Here is an 18,131-nt window from a genome sequence, read left to right on the forward strand (position 1 = left end):
CATATACTATTTCTAGCTATTGCATTTTCATATGATATGCACAGATGTATCTGCCTCCTCTAGGCATATTCGGTACTGGTCATCGCTTCATAGTTTTGTTGTTTAAGGAGGTGTTATTTCATGCCTGGCATTCCCAGTATTTACGTGTTCTTTAGTAACCTATGAATCCATTTCTTTTGGCTATTATGTACGCTACAAAATGTATTTGGGCCTATGTTGTTTCAAGGCTCCATTTTTAGCTAGAATCAAAGCCTAAAATTCCCTTGTGATCTGGTGCCCACCTCAGTTTGGGAGTTTATCTCATATGCTTGGAGAGCCTTGAAAAAATATATTTGTCTATTAAAACTCTTCATTTAACAAAAACAGCTTAATTTTCAAATAAGTGCAACAAATACATCATCTCAAACAACCAAAGTGAAAATTGTACAAATAAACTGAAATTGCAATTTATGACATGTAACGTGTGATTATTATATTAAAATAGCTTATAGTAAAAGCTGCTATCTAATATTATTATTATACACCCTTGAGATATATATTTTTTTAGTGTATATGTTTTATAGGCTAGGAATTTGGCTTGAAAGATAGTTGCTATGGAGCGCTAATATTAAAATATAATAATTAACACCCTACGGCAACATGGCATCAGCAACCAAATATGAGCCTCAGGTTAATTGGGTAGGTGGTCGAGTGCGGCCACCTCAGCAAAAAAAAATATAAGTCAATACGTCTGGAGGATTGGTGTTTGATTGAAGCGTTTTGCTGCTTCGCAATTTAAAAATAAGTCACAATGACTGGCGGAATTGGCATACAATTACCAATATTATCAAATATGAGTCACCACTTTTGGCTGATGGGATTTTAAAGAGCAGAAATTTTTACAGTACGATCAACCAAATAATAGTTACCGTTGATTATGGTATCGGCCTTCATTGATAAATAATAAAGCTTGGAGATCAAGGATCAAGCCATGAAGGTAAAAACAAGCAAACTGTTTTCTGATGTCGATATTTCGGCAGTATTTCACGCCTTCCTCAGGATTCTGGCCTTCCTCTGCAGGGTTTTCCGGTCCCTGATACTCGGATCACAAGTTCAGGCTAATCATAACGTTTATTTTAATGGGTTGTCAAGTAAGTTAGTTGGATAATCATTATAATTTTATGCATGTAACATGTAATAAAAATAATTGGTCTTAATTAAATAGAGTCCTCAAGAAGGCCGAAAGCTCGATATCAAAAAACATGTAGGTTTTTACCTTCTGGGTTTCATCCTTGATCAAGTTATAGTTACTTTTTATTTCAATTAATTAAGGTTTTTAGTTGAGATAAAACAGTCAGTGTCACGAGCGGGATTCGAACCCACGACCTTCGTGTCACGATAGCTCAAGTGGTAGAGCAGCGGCGGCGTATCTAGCCGAAGGTTCGAATCCCGCTCGTGTCACTGACTTTTTTATCTGAACAAGAAACCTTAATTAATTGAAATATATTAATTGGTTAAGCGGACCACGAAAATAGTGAAGTTACTTCCGATTGAAGCGATTTTTGACATCTCACCGTCTAAATTTGAGTTACAATGATTTGCTGATGTGGTGGTCGGTCGTAATGTTTCAAGAACATTCTCGAAATGTTTATAACGTATTTTTTTTCTGGGAATTGCCTCGTGTTTTTAAAATTTTGTGAAATCGTGAAGAAAAGAGGCTGCATTTTTTCATTATCGCTTAAAACGATCAACTCCAAGTATTTATTCGTTCAAACACAAAATAAATATTGCTATCGAGTAACCGTTGTCTTCATTCTCAACAGAAAGATTCAAAACTAGAGAAGTGATAAAAATTCCTGTATCAACTACCACATCCACCATAAATAGTACTCCAAAATTGGAATTGCGACAAAATTTCACATACTTCAAATATAGCGACATATATTTGGTTGGTCAAAAATTGCTGCAATCACATCGTTGTAACTCAGATTTGGACAGTGAGGTGAAAAATTGGTTGCTTCTGACAACTCCACCAGTCGAGGTAAAAATTGTCTTGCTTGTCCATCATACCCGCCAGTTATTGTGACCTACATTTGCATGGTGAGGTGACAAACTTGCTTTTCAATGGACCATATGTCAGCCATAAAAAGTAATTCTTTATTGTTTGGCGACAGGGGAAAGACGCTGTTACTGAAAATCAGCCAGGAGTGGTAAGAATTGTTAAAAAATTTAGCTGGTTAACCTAAGCAAGCGTCTTGGACCAAGGGCCGACTAAACTATTCAATTTGTATCAATTAACCAAACTCGACGTGGCCGAGGGCGAAATGACGAACGGATCCGATTTCAGACAGGCTAATAAGGTTCAGTGCTGCTGAGGAAGTTTGTGATTAGAGAGGGGCGGCTGTTGACACCTAAGTTTGTCTCCAGAAGTTGATAACTAGTTGAGAGGCGGTCGGCTAACTCGATTTGCCAACGGGTCAACTCTAATGTAAAAGTGGTACGGATTAATTACCTACTTTTCATCAAACATCCATCCACAGACATTTCGCTTTTCCGTAATTGACGATAATATTTAAAATTGCCATAACATCGTAGGAGGGTTTCATTTAAAATTGGAAGGTTTTAAGGCTTACTTTGCAAAAACCTGACAAAAGGGATGATCTTAAGTCGTATTTCTACTATTAATTAACCATATGATTTTTTTTTATACTTATACTTGACCTAAGACATGGACAAAAACAGTAGGGACTTCCCAAATCCTCTTTGGGAGAAAGTGGGTGGGCAGTGGTGTTCAGGATTGCCCAGTCATATTTATTATAATAGATTTAATCTTTTATTGGATTTACAGATTCCTACTAGATTAAAATTCCTCCTCGTATTTTTCTCGGGTGTAGGCGATCATCAGCTAATGGATGATTTGGAGTGGGCGTTCTTCCGCCGCTCTGCACAGTCCACCTATTTCTTCCACACCGGTGATTCACACTCTGAAGGTCTGTCAAGCATAATAATGATTTTCGACCATTTCTTTCCGTTTTCCCACGATTTCCCTCTGAATGGTTAATATAAGGAATTTGTATTTATCTACTACGATTATGTGACGGTGATATCCTTTCTGTTGAGTTCCTTCATCTGTGGAAATAAAGATCTTCCTTCTTCTCTTCCTTTAGACCTGCTGTAGTTAAAATTATCGTGAACCTTTCTCGTTTTGTTGATAAATAGCGCGTAAGGATTGGAAATTGGAATTGGATTCGAGAGAAGATAATTGGATTTTTCTACAAACGACTTTAACGTTCTTTCTGTCAATTTCGTAATTAGTTTCTTTTGTATCTTTTTAATTGAAATTTAATAGATAATAACTTCAGAATGACAGTAAAAAGTAAAAGTATAATAATACTTACTATAATAATAGAGGACAGTTTATCGTCACTACGCGAAGGTGTCACAGACGAGAGTCAAACTATTTTACAATGCATTTGTTATACTATTATCAATTAAAGAGCCATGAGCTTTGCCGGGATTCGAACCCAGAACCGCTAGCGTGGCAAATCGGTCGGACACACTAATCACTCAGCCACCATGAACCCATTGCCTTTTCCATCTAGATAGCTTAGCTGATGCATTTCAACACCAAGTGAACCATTTTCCACTAGCTTAGCGACACGCGGTCGGATGCATAGATGTCGGCCTACTCCTTCGGACTGGGCAAGCGGGAGAGTCACTATAGTCTGTGGATAAGGTGGCTTCCTCACCAAACCTCACAGGATTTACACTGAACCACTTGTGAGCAGAGGTGAGCTCCTATCATGAGAATCTAAACGTGTAATAAGGCCATGTGCCAGGTGCGCACGTTAAACAACTTCATTGTCCTTCTGATGACATTGCGACCCCATGTCACTATATATCACCATTGCTGGTCTTGTTTCTTATGGACCTACATCTTCTGCATCGAACTTGCGAGGGTAACACTCATCCAACAGAGTTGTCTCGCCTCTCACCTCAAAACGTCCGATAACGCCACGAGCTAGGTGCAGACAAAAAGATCCTTACAGTCCTTTTCAAGACTACGAACAGCCAAGGGTGACATTTCACCATACATGTCAGGACGATCTACTGAAATTGCTGTGTATCAGCTTACCAGAGACTTAAAAGAGACATTAGAAGATAAATTATAATAAACTGCGCGTACCTCAACACAGAAGAAACTTTTCATCACGTGCATCAATGAAAGTCTTTCTCGAGAATATACTTATAGACCACATCACATCTCTATGGATTAAGGAAATATGAAATTAGGAAAGCTAAGACAAAGGAAGGAGAAAACATTATCTAGATAAGTACAAAGGATCTCATAGAAAGGAGTATTGCCGCTCCTCCTGTGGATAAACTTGAGTAATTGAATCACAAAGGTATAATATACCAAGGCAATACAGTTGACATAGACGAACTGGGGTTCTAGACCGGCTCGTATGTATCTGTATCTCGGGAGTTATGAGAACATGGCCCACGGCTGGTATGAAGACAATATTGAGGCAAATCCTCCTCTCCAAAATATAAAAAGGACAGCCATGAAAACTTAACATCCATAAATCACAGAAACCTTAAATTAATTTTGAGTGGAAGGAAAAGAACACCAATGACGTACTGCTTCTTGACATCAAAACGGTTAATTCAGCCCACAAATGTTTCAAAATAGATCAAACAAATTTGTCAGTCTGAGAATAAATAAATAGAAAAATAAAGTTTAAAATCCATAAATCTCATATTTAATTGGGGACTAGGAAAATATTTTGCTATCATTTTGACCTCACTACTTAATCTGTTTCTGTAGCAGAAAATTATAGGTTCGTTTAAAAATACTTAAATTATTATTATTTATGGTTTTTTATTTTTGGAAAGAATCCTTTTTTGGATTACCTTTTGTATCAGGGTCAATCAAAATTATTTTAGTATATTAATGTATCCCAAAATTATGAGATATATATTTCTATGAGGGTTGTTGTTTCAATATCATCTTTAATAGGAATATAGAGGTTAAATGACTTTCGTTCATAATATATCTAGTTTCTATAGATTCGAATTGAATTCGACTATTTTATTATTATCAAAATTATATTTGTGGTGATATAAAATTGAAAAACTAATAGGGATTGGCTTGTTAGTGTTATATAATGTTTGAATTTATGTATTTTTTGTAGGATTAGAAACTTCCATCATAAATTTCGTTATAGTTTATTTTAGTATTTATATAATTTAGTATACATTTATTTTTATATTTAGATTATTTTAGTAATAGAAAATAAAATTGTATAAATGATTTAATTAGTATTTTTAAAAATAAGATATAGTAATTCGGCAAATCAAATCCTCGCCTGTTTAACAAAAACATGTCTTTTTGTTTTTTATATAAAGTCAGACCTGCCCAATGAATTTTAAATGGCCGCAGTACTTTAACTGTGCAAAGGTAGCATAATAATTTGTTTTTTAATTGGAAACTAGCATGAATGGTCAAACGAGAGGTCACGATAGCTCAAGTGGTAGAGCAGCGGCGTATCAAGCCGAAGATCGTGGGTTCGAATCCCGCTCGTGCCTTGACTTTTTTATCTCAACTAAAAAACTTAATTAATTATAATATATTAGTTGGTCAAGCGGATCACGAAATTAGTGAATTTAATTATTATTTATGCTAAATATTTAATAATTTACCCTTCATTCGGTCTTTAAACTTTCACAGAAACCAAATATTAAATTTGAATGGAAGGAAAAGAACACTAATGACGAACTGCTTCTTACATCAGAACGGTTAATTCAACCCACAAATGTTTCAAAGTAGATCAAACAAATTTGTCTTTCTGAGAAAAATAAAATAAATAAATAGAAAGTTTAAAATCCGTAAATATTCAAGATCTCATATTTAATTGGGGACTAGGAAAATGTTTTGCTATCATATTGACCTCACTGCTTAAACTTTAGTAGAAAATTATAGGTTTGGTTAAAAATATTTAAATTGTTATTATTAATTATGCTAAATATTTAATAATTTAGCCTTCACTCGGATTTTAAACAGTTTAATCCTCAAACTTATAAAGTTTTATTTAATAATCAAAGTAATAAATAACACGAGATGAAGATGTCTTAAAAGAATGAAAGAAGTAAACGCTCGTCAGGCCATAGGGAACTGTTTTATCAATTACGGCCGCCATTATTTTCATCGAAAAAGTCATTTAAAGATAAGGCGCTTGGAAAATGTTCAATTTGTATAATAATGTTTGGCGTGAAGGAAGCATTTAAGATTCACGAGGGCAAATCACGCAATATTGTCAGCGGCGGGATTTAGATCGGGAAGCGTTAATGAATTTTTTTAATAAGCCAGGTTGGTTACAAACCTTATCTGGATCAAATTTGTAAAATTTTATCAGGCCCATAGAATTTTCCTGGTCCTGATTCCAGTCCCGTGTATCTCGGCTGTAATTTTCATCAAGTGCGATAACTGCCAGGACCAAGAAAATTGTAAGGGGCCTGATAAAATTTTACAAATTTGATCCAGATAATGTTTTTAACCAATCTGGCTTATTTAAAAAAAAATCATTAACGCTTCCCAATCTTAATCCGTTTAGATAAAAATAGAAAAAAATAGAAAATTTCAACTTTCAAAAAATTTTTGGACGAAACCACGACCTATTCACAAGAAGTGGCGGATAGGCGTCCTATATTTTGGAGAGTCGTCCCCTTGTTAGATGAAAATTGTACATCTTAAGTTCAACATCAAGGTTTTTAATAATAATTGAAACGTGCAATTTTATCCATTTGCAGCCTAGAATGAGCTATAAAATCGAATAAACCTTCAAAACCCACAAGTCGTGCGAAATGGTATAACCGACGCCGGATCAAATTTGTAAAATTTTATCAGGCCCCATAGAACTTTCTTGGTCTTGACTCCAGTCCCGTGTTTCATCTAGGCAGTAATTTTCATCATCGTGCGATAAGATCATTTTACTCTTTTAAATTTATCATACCTAAAAGAATTAAAATTAATTTAGATTACCTTCTGATCAATAATAAAGACATATAAGATGGCATATAATTTTTTTTTTAAATCTTATCTCTGTAAGAGAGATCTCAATAGCCATCTCACCATGACTTTCATTCTCCTTCACCGGATTATTTGGTGACAGCATACGATTGAAACGGGTGGGACTGAATATAATTCCACCGCCGTATCCAAAGGCTGAGCCTATTGGAAGATCAATCGGAGGAAATAAGGGCGACTTATTGCATTTCTCAACGCTCCTCGTCATCGGAATGTTAAAGGCTACCAGCTTACTAATACAAGTCGATAGCCACCATCTTTAACATTTCCTCCATAAATTCTTTAGGTTGTCGGCGTATTTCCTCTCTTTATATATATATCAAACTTGGTAGAAATTTGACAATTTTGAATCGCATGCTTACAAGGGGACGACCAGGTTGGTGGGTCACGGATTTGAACCAAAATTTTGTTGGTGATTCTGCACTCCAAAATATCGAATTTGCCACTTCTTGTGATTAGGCCATGGTTTCTCAAAAAAATTTTAAAGTTGAAATATTTCTTTTTTTAATATTTTTATTTCGCCATACTTCCTCAATTCAACTGTGTGAATATATGGTTTAACAGCACTTTTTATGGAGATTGCAATCAAAATATAGTAAAAAAGATCAAAGTTTATCAATAACCAAAACATTTCTAAAATCAAAATATTTTTCCGGTAAATTAGGTCATATTTTTTCTCGCGAAACTAGTGTGAAATTTCGTTTTAGCACTTCTAGAGACCCCTTTTTTTTTAATTTTTGTTTGAATTTCAACTTATTGATTTTTGACTCCTAAAATTTTTCCATTCGTAGCATCATAAATCGTTTTTTAGAGATTAAAAAAATATTGTTTTTGGTCTATTAATTTCATTGTTGGGTAACATCAAAGTAAACATGTTCTACAAATGCGACGCAGAATATTCTAATTTCTTATGATTTCAAAAGATAAATACTGATTTTTCTCAAATTTTAACAAAGATTCTGTAAGTAAAGTCGGTCAGAAAATGGCCCAATTTGGATTTGACTTCATTTTCGTTATTCTACAGTCATGAAACAGTTAGATACTTGCTTTCGCGAAAATCTGTGTAAATTAATTTTTTGGTTGATGATTTCAACATGACTGACGATCATAATTCAAGCTCTAACAGTTTTTCACAATGGGCCGATTTTACCTCAATAGTCATTTTATAACTGAATTAACCAATAAAATCGAACTATTATTTCAATTAAAAAAACGGCATTAAATTCTGATAAATGATTTGGCTATTTTGTGTATTTTCTTATAGAAATATTTTATATATTTTTATGTTACATATGTCGATAAAAAGCTACGTCTCTCTTCTTTCAAATGGTTTTTTGACCTTAAAATCCACTTTTGAATTACTGCCATTTTAAAAATATATTTTGAGAACGACTTCTCAAAAGTCGGAAAATTTTTGATGTGATGTCATCCAGTCCAAAATGCATAAAAGTAAGAGTTTTATAGAAAGTTCACTATTTTTCGTGGTCCGCTTGACCAATTAATTAAGGTTTTAAGTTGAGATAAAAAAAAGTCAGTGTCACGAGCGGGATTCGAACCCACGACCTTCGGCTTGATACGCCGCTACTCTACCACTTGAGCTATCGTGACTTCGATCCCCTCGGGCACAAACTTAAAACCTTAATTAATTGGATGATATTAATTGGTCAAGCGGACCACGAAAAATAGTAAACTTAATGAATTAAAATGAAGTATACTTCACTAAAGCTCTCCGTGGCCATTTCACTTGTCGCCGAGAATCAAATAGATTACACGACATTTGAAAAATGGCAAAAAGGAGGGAAAATTCAAAAGGTGCGGTTGAGATGGGAAGTTGGTTTCTGAGTGGGTCGAGGTCACGATAGCTCAAGTGGTAGAATACCGGCGTTTTAAGCCGAAGGTCGTGGGTTCGAATCCCGTTCGTGACACTGACTTTTTTATCTCAACTTAAAACCTTAATTAATTATTTTACAGAAATTCCCAAGTGCCAATTACACAGTTATTAATAATTATGTAATTTGTTGACAATACAGCAGCTCACTCCAGTGAAACCTGTCAGTTTACAGTAATGAATTTACTGCAGTTTGAATGATGGACTGGAGAAAAAAATTAATTCATCAAAATCATATATTGTGAAATTTTCTCTAAAGAGAAAAGTTAAATTATTCCTATGTTTTACTGATAAAAGTATAGTGATAATGACAATATAGTTTTTAACGCAATTCCTTTTGCAGTCAGTCATTGTTGTATTAGAATTAGGCACTATATTATAATTATCCTCTTACCTCATCATTTATTAGACTTATCACTGGATAAGCACCTGAAAACATTTTCGGAATTTGATATAGATTGTGGACACCCTGTGAATAAAGATTGCAAAAATAAACTGAAAACTAAAAAAGAACCGATCAAAAATATCCTTCAGACTTTTTTTACGAAATTGTATTGAATATGTAATACACAAACCTTGAGAGAAAATATTCAATGTTCAAAAATAGAAAGCCCATATCCCCTGTACTGTTCGAACTTGTGCGCGGGCACGATTTGAATATTTGAATTAAACATCAAAATCGGTGGATTAGTTGTTAGAGCACTAAAATAAGGTGATGGATGGGATTTTGTTTTGAGAAATATGATAATCAATCGGGCGAGATGTACAAAATTTCCCTTTAAACCCAGGCCGACTCGGCCGTGTTTTTGTTCCTTTCACTAATCCACAACTGCCTGTTGCCTGTTATTTTGTTTGCTTTAACTTTAGAACAAATGAATACCTAATAATAATTAATAATAATATGTAAACTAATGGGGAAAATTCCAAAGTTAAATTTTTAAATCGAAGTCAATTTTTTAAACCATCTTGGCCATTATCGTTACTACTGGACATGTTACATTTCAAGAACAGATGTTCAAAATTATGCATGGAATATTTTTAATGTAGAATTTAATTCATAAACCAGACTTAAAAAATAAAAATTGTCACTGTATTTTTTTAATATGTTTTGAGACACATTTTAACATAATTCTGACATACTCTTGTACTTGCTTGACATTGCACCCCCTTGCCAGATAGGGTGTGTGACAAAGTCATGAATGCTAAATTTTCCTGGTGCTATCCTGAGGTGGCACTGGGTGTCTGAGAGATCCCCAGTTTAAAAATCCTCCTGATTCACCAACCTACTTTTCTTATTTTTCAACTAATTAAGGTTTTTAATTGTGATAAAAAAGTCAATGGCACGAGCGGAATTCGAACCCACGATCTTCGGCTTGATACGAGGTGCGGTTGAGATGGGAAGTTGGTGTCCGAGTGGATCGAGGTCACATAGCTCAAGTGGTAGAGCAGCGGCGTATCAAGCCGAAGATCGTGGGTTCGAATCCTGCTTGTGCCATTGACTTTTTTATCTCAACTAAAAACCTTAATTAATTGTAATATATTAATTGGTCAAGCGGACCACGAAATTAGTGAATTTATTTTCAACGTTCACGTGTGTATATCACATGGAGTGTCTACCAGACCTGGTTTACCCTATGTTTCTCCATTATTTAAGTTATTTGCTAATCGAAACAAGGAGGTTCAAATCAGTTCCAACAAGCGGGACCTGCTGCAGTTGGTCCAACTTTGTTGGTCCAGTTTGTTTTAACGAGGGCGCCGGTTATACCATTTTGCACGACTTATAGGTTTTGAAGGTTTATTCGATTTTATAGCTCATTCTAGGCTGCAAATGGATAAAACTGCACGTTTCAATTATTATTAAAAAGCTTGATTTTGAACTTAAGATGAACAATTTTCATCTAACAAGGGGCGACTCTCCAAAATATCGGACGCCTATCCGCCACTTCTTGTGAATAGGTCGTGGTTTCGTCCAAATTTTTTTTGAAAGTTGAAATTTTCTTTTTTTAAATTTTTTTATCTAAAGAGATTAAGATTTGGGTGCGTTAATGAATTTTTTTAAATAAGCCAGGTTGGTTAAAAACCTTATCTGGATCAAATTTGTAAAATTTTATCAGGCCCCATAGAATTTTCTCGGTCCTGACCCCAGTCCCATGTATCTCGGCTGTAATTTTCATCAAGTTATCGCACTTGCAGTCAAGACCAAAAAAGTACTATGGGGCCTGATAAAATTTTACAAATTTGATTCAGATTAGGTTTTTAACCAACCTGGCTTATTAAAAAATTCATTAACGCTTCCCGATCTAAATCCCGCCGCTGACAATATTGCGTGATTTGCCCTCGTGAATCTTAAATGCTTCCTTCACGCCAAACATTATTATGCAAATTGAACATTTTCCAAGCGCCTTATCTTTAAATGACTTTTTCGATGAAAATAATGGCGGCCGTAATTGATAAAACAGTTCCCTATGGCCTGACGAGCGTTTACTTCTTTCATTCTTTTAAGACATCTTCATCTCGTGTTATTTATTACTTTGATTATTAAATAAAACTTTATAAGTTTGAGGATTAAACAGTTTGAAGACCGAGTGAAGGCTAAATTATTAAATATTTAGCATAATTAATAATAACAATTTAAATATTTTTAACCAAACGTATAATGTGTGGTGATTAGTGACCGTTAATCGATATTTATTTAGAAATCGTGAGATGCGGTGTGGTGTGATGTAGGTTTCAGAATGTAAATCCCAGGCCCTGAAGATGATCTCAATAAAGATCGAAACGTTGGCACATAAAGAAAATGTTTTTCTGAAACCTACATCACACCAGACTGCATCTCACGATTTCTAAATAAACAAACTTATAATTTTCTGCTAAAGAAACAGTTAAGCAGTGAGGTCAATATGATAGCAAAACATTTTCAATTTTTTTATTTTTTTATCTAAAGGGATTAAGATTGGGAAGCGTTAATGATTTTTTTTTAAATAAGTCAGGTTGGTTAAAAACCTTATCTGGTTCAAATTTGTAAAATTTTATCACGCCCTTAGAATTTTCTTGGTCCTGGGAGTTATCGCACTTGATGAAAATTACATCCGAGATACACGGGACTGGAGTCAGGACCAAGAAAGTTCTATGGGGCTGATAAAATTTTACAAATATGATACGGCGCCGGTTCTACCATTTTGCACGACTTGTGGGATTTGAAAGTTTATTCGATTTTATAGCTCATTCTAGGTTTCAAATGGATAAATTTGCACGTATCAATTATTATTATTAAAAAGCTTGATTTTTAACTTAAGATGTACAATTTTCATCTAACAAGGGGACGACTCTCCGAAATATCGGACGCCTATCCGCCACTTCTTGTGAATATGTCGTGGTTTCGTCCAAAATGTTTTTTTTGAAAGTTGAAATTTTCTATTTTTTTTATTTCGCTGTTTTTCTTGCTCAAATCAACTATATACATACATCATTTAACAGGATTTTTTATGTATCTTAGATTTCAATAAAAATATTTGTACATAAAAGCTATCAAAGTTTATCAATAATCAAAAAATGTCTAAAAACCAATTTTTTTTTCAAGTAAACTGCCATATTATTTTTTCGTGAAACTAATGTGGAATTTCGTTTTAGCACTTCTAGAGACTCTCTAAATATAAATTTGTGTTTGAATTTACATTTATCGATTTTTTTACGAAGCATAAATCGTTATTTTGCGATTAAAAAATATTCTTTTTGGTCTATTAATTTCATTGTTGGTTAACAAAAAAGATATTCTATGCCGCAGAATATTCTAGTTTAGTATGATTTTAAAAGATAAATCAATAAAGTACTCTTTGTTTTTCCTCCATATTTTAACCAACAGTCTATATATAAGCAAAGTAGGTCAGATAATGGTCAAAACTTGTATTTTTACTTACTTTAACTTGGACAATTTACCTACAGTATCCTGGGTCAGAAGCAACAAAGATAAATCATAGGTTATTGCAACTCATTTAGAATCCGCCTTTACTCCTCATCCAGATATAAATGATGCACCTCGTGCACCTATAATACATAACCTTTATATACCACTTCCTCCTCATTTCCCTCTCAATCTTATACCTCATTCTGAATTTAAGTACTATACATACAAATCCCTGGGCTGTCTTCCATCTGGAATAACTCAGAAAGGTCGATCCTATCAAAATTTTCCTTTCAGTAAAAGTGGAAAAAATAAGCTCTAGAATCGAATTGTACAATAAAAATATGGGATTCTCATTTAAAATAACAAAGTGGAATTTACCATCTAGATGAGAAAGTCACATTAAACGTGTTACCACCAGCGATTCCTAGCTAAAATTGACTTAGACTTTATGAGACCTTATTTGCCTCAAGTTAATCATTTCTGAATTAAATGGGTGGACTATAGAAGTTGATACACCCTGTATATCCTCCAACAGATCTATCAGCCTTCTTCCTACATCCAAAATCCTCGAAAGACACCCTTTAAAATATTTAATACCCGTGCTATATTAATGTTGAAGCATTCCTTCTGATCAGTTAAACTTCATCCAACAAGGTTTAAGAGTTGATGTCTCCGCTCTAGAAAAAAAAAAACTTGAGCCGTTCCTGTGGGTATCCCAGGTTCTTGATAGAGTCCTGCTCCCAGGCTTCTTATATAAACTTTAACGTTGCTTACTCACCCCTTATTACCTTATTCTCGAATTTAACTGACCGCTGCTTCAGAGTGAGTCTTGAATTGATATCAGACCAATATACGCCGGCGTCCCACAAGGGAGCATTCTTAGACCCATACTGTTATCATTGTACTGCTGACTTTTCTTTACATCCCAGCACCATCAATATGACCTCTGCAGATAACATTACAATTATGTCTTCTAGATAGAGATGTTTAGATTTTTTTCCAAACAACCTCCAACATCCAAGAATACCTTGAGGTTATCAAAGACTGGAGCAAAAAGTGGAGTACAACACTGGATGAGGAAAAATGAACCCAGTGTACAATTATACTGATATATAGTCCACTGTACATCAACAAGGAGTTTCCGACTTTCACTCAAGCCAGTTACTTAAGTCACTAGACCTAGACAGCAGACTGACGTGGAATCCCCACACAAGACTTAAGAGAAAACAACTTAATAGAAGACTTGGTCCACTATGAAAACTTTTAGGACATTTTTTGACCTTCAAAACTTAGCTAACTCTACACAAGATATTACTAAAACCACTTTGGACATGCATGGAACTGCAAGCCATCCAATATCCAGTGCATCCAATCCTTTTGATTACAAATCCTCATACAAATTGCTAAAGCTCCTTATTACATCATTATCCTCACTATTCATAGCAACCTCAGTCTTTCTTTTGTAAATGAACTGGGCCAACCTTCTACCAAAAGTTTCACACTAAGCTTTTGATCCATCCTAAAATGTTCAAGCCTTGATATTCTCTCCCATCCTGAGAACCCACAACGTTTTCTTAAATGCCTCTCTCATATTGAGTGCCAGTGTTGGCTGGTTTAACTTAACTTACTTGTCCTGCAAGTATAGTGCTGGCCATAGTGACATTGTTGTTACTGGTTGAAAACAACCCATTTGTAATATAATATACAGGCTATGTTTATTTTAAAAAATTATCATCAACATAATAAAAATTATATGGCATTATTTCCAGAGAGACTTAATGTTCTCTATCAGCGAAACTGGACTCGCCTTGTGACTGAACAGCTGCGTCAGTTAGAAGTCAATGTAATCCAGGCCGTAAGGGCACAGGGAAGAGAGAACACCCTTGATCCTGATCTACAATGGTCTTTCACTGGGTCGCTGCTCTATTCTTTAACTGTAATCACAACAATAGGTAAACATTACAATTTTGAAGTATCTCATGAATTTCTGTCTGATATTTTGCTGATTTTAAGGTTGCGGAAATTTGGGCCCTAAAACAATGGAGGGAAAGCTCGCCACGATGATCTACGCCCTCATTGGCGTACCGCTCATGTTGGTGTGCCTCTCCCACCTCGGCTCTCTGCTGGCCGACATCATCCAAAGTGCCTATTATTACGTTTGCTGCTGTTCAAAGCAGTCTAAGAACAATGGTTTGTTGACATCGTAACATCTTTTTACTGTAAAGAAGTGCTGATTTTTGTCTGTTTGTAGAGAGAATGGAGTACCAGATGGAAGAGAGAGGAGCAAGGATGAGGAGTGTCGAGGTTGTAGGAGGAGGATGCGGACGAGCCGTATGCAGGCTGACCTCATTAGACAGCATGTTAGACTACACTCCAAGATCCAATTCCGTTCACGACAGCGATGACGATGAACTGGAAAACAATAGAGGGTTGACAAATTTTAAATTTCAAGTTTCATATTTTTTTCCTTGTGCTAGAAAGCAAAATATAAAAATATGCGCATGTCATCCCCCTCCATTTTGAGTCATTGGGATTTCTTTTCTCTTTTTGCACTTCAATTTTCAACTATTGTGTTCAATCTCTACTTATGGATTTCCTGGAAGATTTTTATTTCTTTAATGAAGTACAGAATTCTTCTCAGGGGTTTGATATCTAGGTATATATTGCACAGAAATGGCTTGCCCAGATATCAAAGCCTTTTCGTAGCTATTGCTGGGCCGTGGTTACCTGTTGATAATCCCATCTTTTAAGTCGGAATTTACTGTAGCATGTCCAAAAAAATTTACCAGTTATGGTTTTAATTCCGTGCTGTTGGTTGTTTTTGCAAGTAATCTTTTTGATTGTCTCATGTCTTGCTTTCCAGTTCTAACCTAAGACTCCAGCTCTTTAGCTGAAATTCCCTCATGACATGGAACCCATCTTGAAGATGTTGAATATGGAAAATACGAAGTGGATGGTTTTATGTCCCCAAACACTACAGCCTACCTGGCATTCTGTACTTTTCCTGGTTCCTTAGTCCAGTGCAACTGAACCCACCTTAGCATTAGGCTATTTGTAGACCCCAGTTTTTGGGGCAATTTGGCCAGTTCCAAATTAGATTTGAGGTGTACTTGAAGCTTGATAACTTCAATATTATATTTACACCACTGGCTGAAGCCTCATTGCCTTAAATTCCCTCATGACCTGGAACCTACTTAGCATTAGACTACTTATAGATCCCAGGTATTTTCGGTTATTTAGGTTGTTACAGACTAATTTGGAGTTGATCTTGTAGTGTATCTTGACTATTTCATGTTTTGTGTTTATTATTTATTTCATGTGCACATGTTTCTATAGCTAACAGTTTTAATTGATGGATGATTGTGGTGGGGCAGAGGGCCATGTGGTGTTTATAGTTATGCCTCTACCCGTACCATTTCTTATCTTGGAATCATCTATAAACCACTGAACTTTTGTTTTTATTTCCTATTTGCTCTCTTCGCAATAATTATGTTGAATGGTCTGTCAAAGTCTAGTATTTTTTCTGACAAGTCATGTCAATTATTTCAATTATTTTTCTTTGTCGAAAAATTTTCAACTCATATTTGTCATGCTAGCGGTTCTGGGTTCGAATCCCAGCATAGCCCTAGGATTATTATTTGAGAATTAAAAATATATATATATANACTATATAGATAGATAGATAGCAAAGTGGTTCTGATCACTGATCCGTAACACCCAAAATGATAGTTTGGCATTAAGTCCTCCTTTGCAGTAAAACTTCCCTTTTTCTGATCAATTCTTTTAAAAATTTAAAAAATTAACTACTTTTTCTAATTTTTTTGATATTTTAAATTTTTCTCCACTTTTCAAAAGTTTTGTTGCATTAAGTGTACAATTTCTGGAGCAAACGGTATTGGAGAACTAGTCGAAATAGTCGAATACATCAAAACTCAAACTCGCAACTAACACCTCTACCAGTACCTACAAAACTAAAAAGCCAGATAAAACAAATATTTTTTTTCTCTCGATATTTTAGCTGTTTCACCAATTTTCCAAAGTTGTTTTGCTTTATGTGTACAATTTCTGGAGCGAACGGTGGCAGAGATTTAGCAGACATAGTCAAATATATCAAAACTAAGTCTCTAACTCGCAAAGCTGTTGTAGTGGAAAAATATTTTACAGCAATAATTTCGTTGTTTTTCAGAGGAGCGACAAATGACACTCCGAGCCGAATGCCTTTGATATGGAGAGGAGAAAGTCGCCCTGGAACCCCACCACCACCTCCAACTCAAGCACAACCACCTTCGACGAGAACCCGAGTGCCAGCTCTTCTCACACTAGCCATCCTCCTCGGCTACATCTGCCTGGGTGCCTGGTTATACGCAGCTTGGGAGAGGCGTACGTACCTTGAAGGGCTTTATTTCACCTTCACCGCTCTCACAACAATAGGCCTAAGTGACATGGTGCCCGGAAGGGGGATTAAAAGAATAGAAGGCCAGTTGCAGCTTCTGGCCTTCTGCCTATACATATTCTTCGGCCTCGTCCTAGTTGCAACGGCTTTCGCCCTCGTCCAGGAACAAGTAATCACAAAGACGAGGCAGATCGCCATTTCCCTCGGTGTCGTCAAAAGAGAAGAACTCCCCCTATGATACACCGCTCTTACGGCAGTCTAAAGTGTTACTTAAAACAATTGTCGTTCAAATAACATTTTCACCAATCAATGGAGTAATTTTACATTGCTTCCAAAGTTTCAGTAAAAAAGTGTCTTGGCAAGAATGTTTTTTTAAATAATACTGTTTTTGTGGATCAACTGAGGCTGTAAATTTAAATAAAAACAGTGAGTGGATTTAACATATCTTATTTATAATTTATAGGTGAAATAATGTAAATAATAATGTAAATATGTGTGTTGGAATGTTAAAGAGTATAAAATAACAATTTTTGTGAAACTTTTTTTAAGTTTACGTACTTCATATCTGAAAAATAAAAAGTTTTTAAAATAAAGTTAGTAATTAAAATATGTCTGTATAATATGTACTAGTAGGTTTGTATATGGTCGTAATGCCTATAGCACCGCCACTGGAAAGAAATATTTTCAATACTGTCCAAAACAAACTAGTAAACTCTGATTAAAGAACCCTCATCAGAAATGACAAACACATTGCTAAAGTAAGACATAGTAAAATTTAGTGGAGAGATACAGCTACCAGTCACTGGCATCTGTCAAAACACCTACATGGGTATGTTGAATGACGACCCTATTTGTACGTTCTGCAATGAGAGGGAAGAAA

At 35.1% G+C, this 18,131-nt stretch overlaps 1 protein-coding gene and 1 non-coding gene across 4 annotated transcripts in view; both read left to right on the forward strand.

The window, feature by feature from the left end:
* Positions 1–17,588, forward strand: part of LOC106664836 (TWiK family of potassium channels protein 9-like) — a 392,977-nt gene extending 375,389 nt beyond the window's left edge. For all 3 annotated transcript variants that reach the window (XM_014390855.2, XM_014390852.2, XM_014390853.2), the window contains exons 3-6: positions 14,628–14,810; positions 14,872–15,048; positions 15,110–15,287; positions 17,045–17,588. In XM_014390855.2, the coding sequence (XP_014246341.1) occupies positions 14,628–14,810; positions 14,872–15,048; positions 15,110–15,287; positions 17,045–17,489 (983 nt within the window). In that variant the 3' untranslated portion in view covers positions 17,490–17,588. The remainder of the gene's footprint in view (positions 1–14,627; positions 14,811–14,871; positions 15,049–15,109; positions 15,288–17,044) is intronic.
* On the forward strand, positions 8,919–8,991 carry Trnak-uuu. Its single transcript has one exon. It is a non-coding gene; the product is annotated as a tRNA-Lys (tRNA).
* Positions 17,589–18,131: the final 543 nt, after the last annotated feature.

Source organism: Cimex lectularius, unplaced genomic scaffold, assembly GCF_000648675.2.
Source record: "Cimex lectularius strain Harlan isolate CLEC.00 unplaced genomic scaffold, Clec_2.1 scaffold208, whole genome shotgun sequence".
Taxonomy (NCBI): domain Eukaryota; kingdom Metazoa; phylum Arthropoda; class Insecta; order Hemiptera; family Cimicidae; genus Cimex; species Cimex lectularius.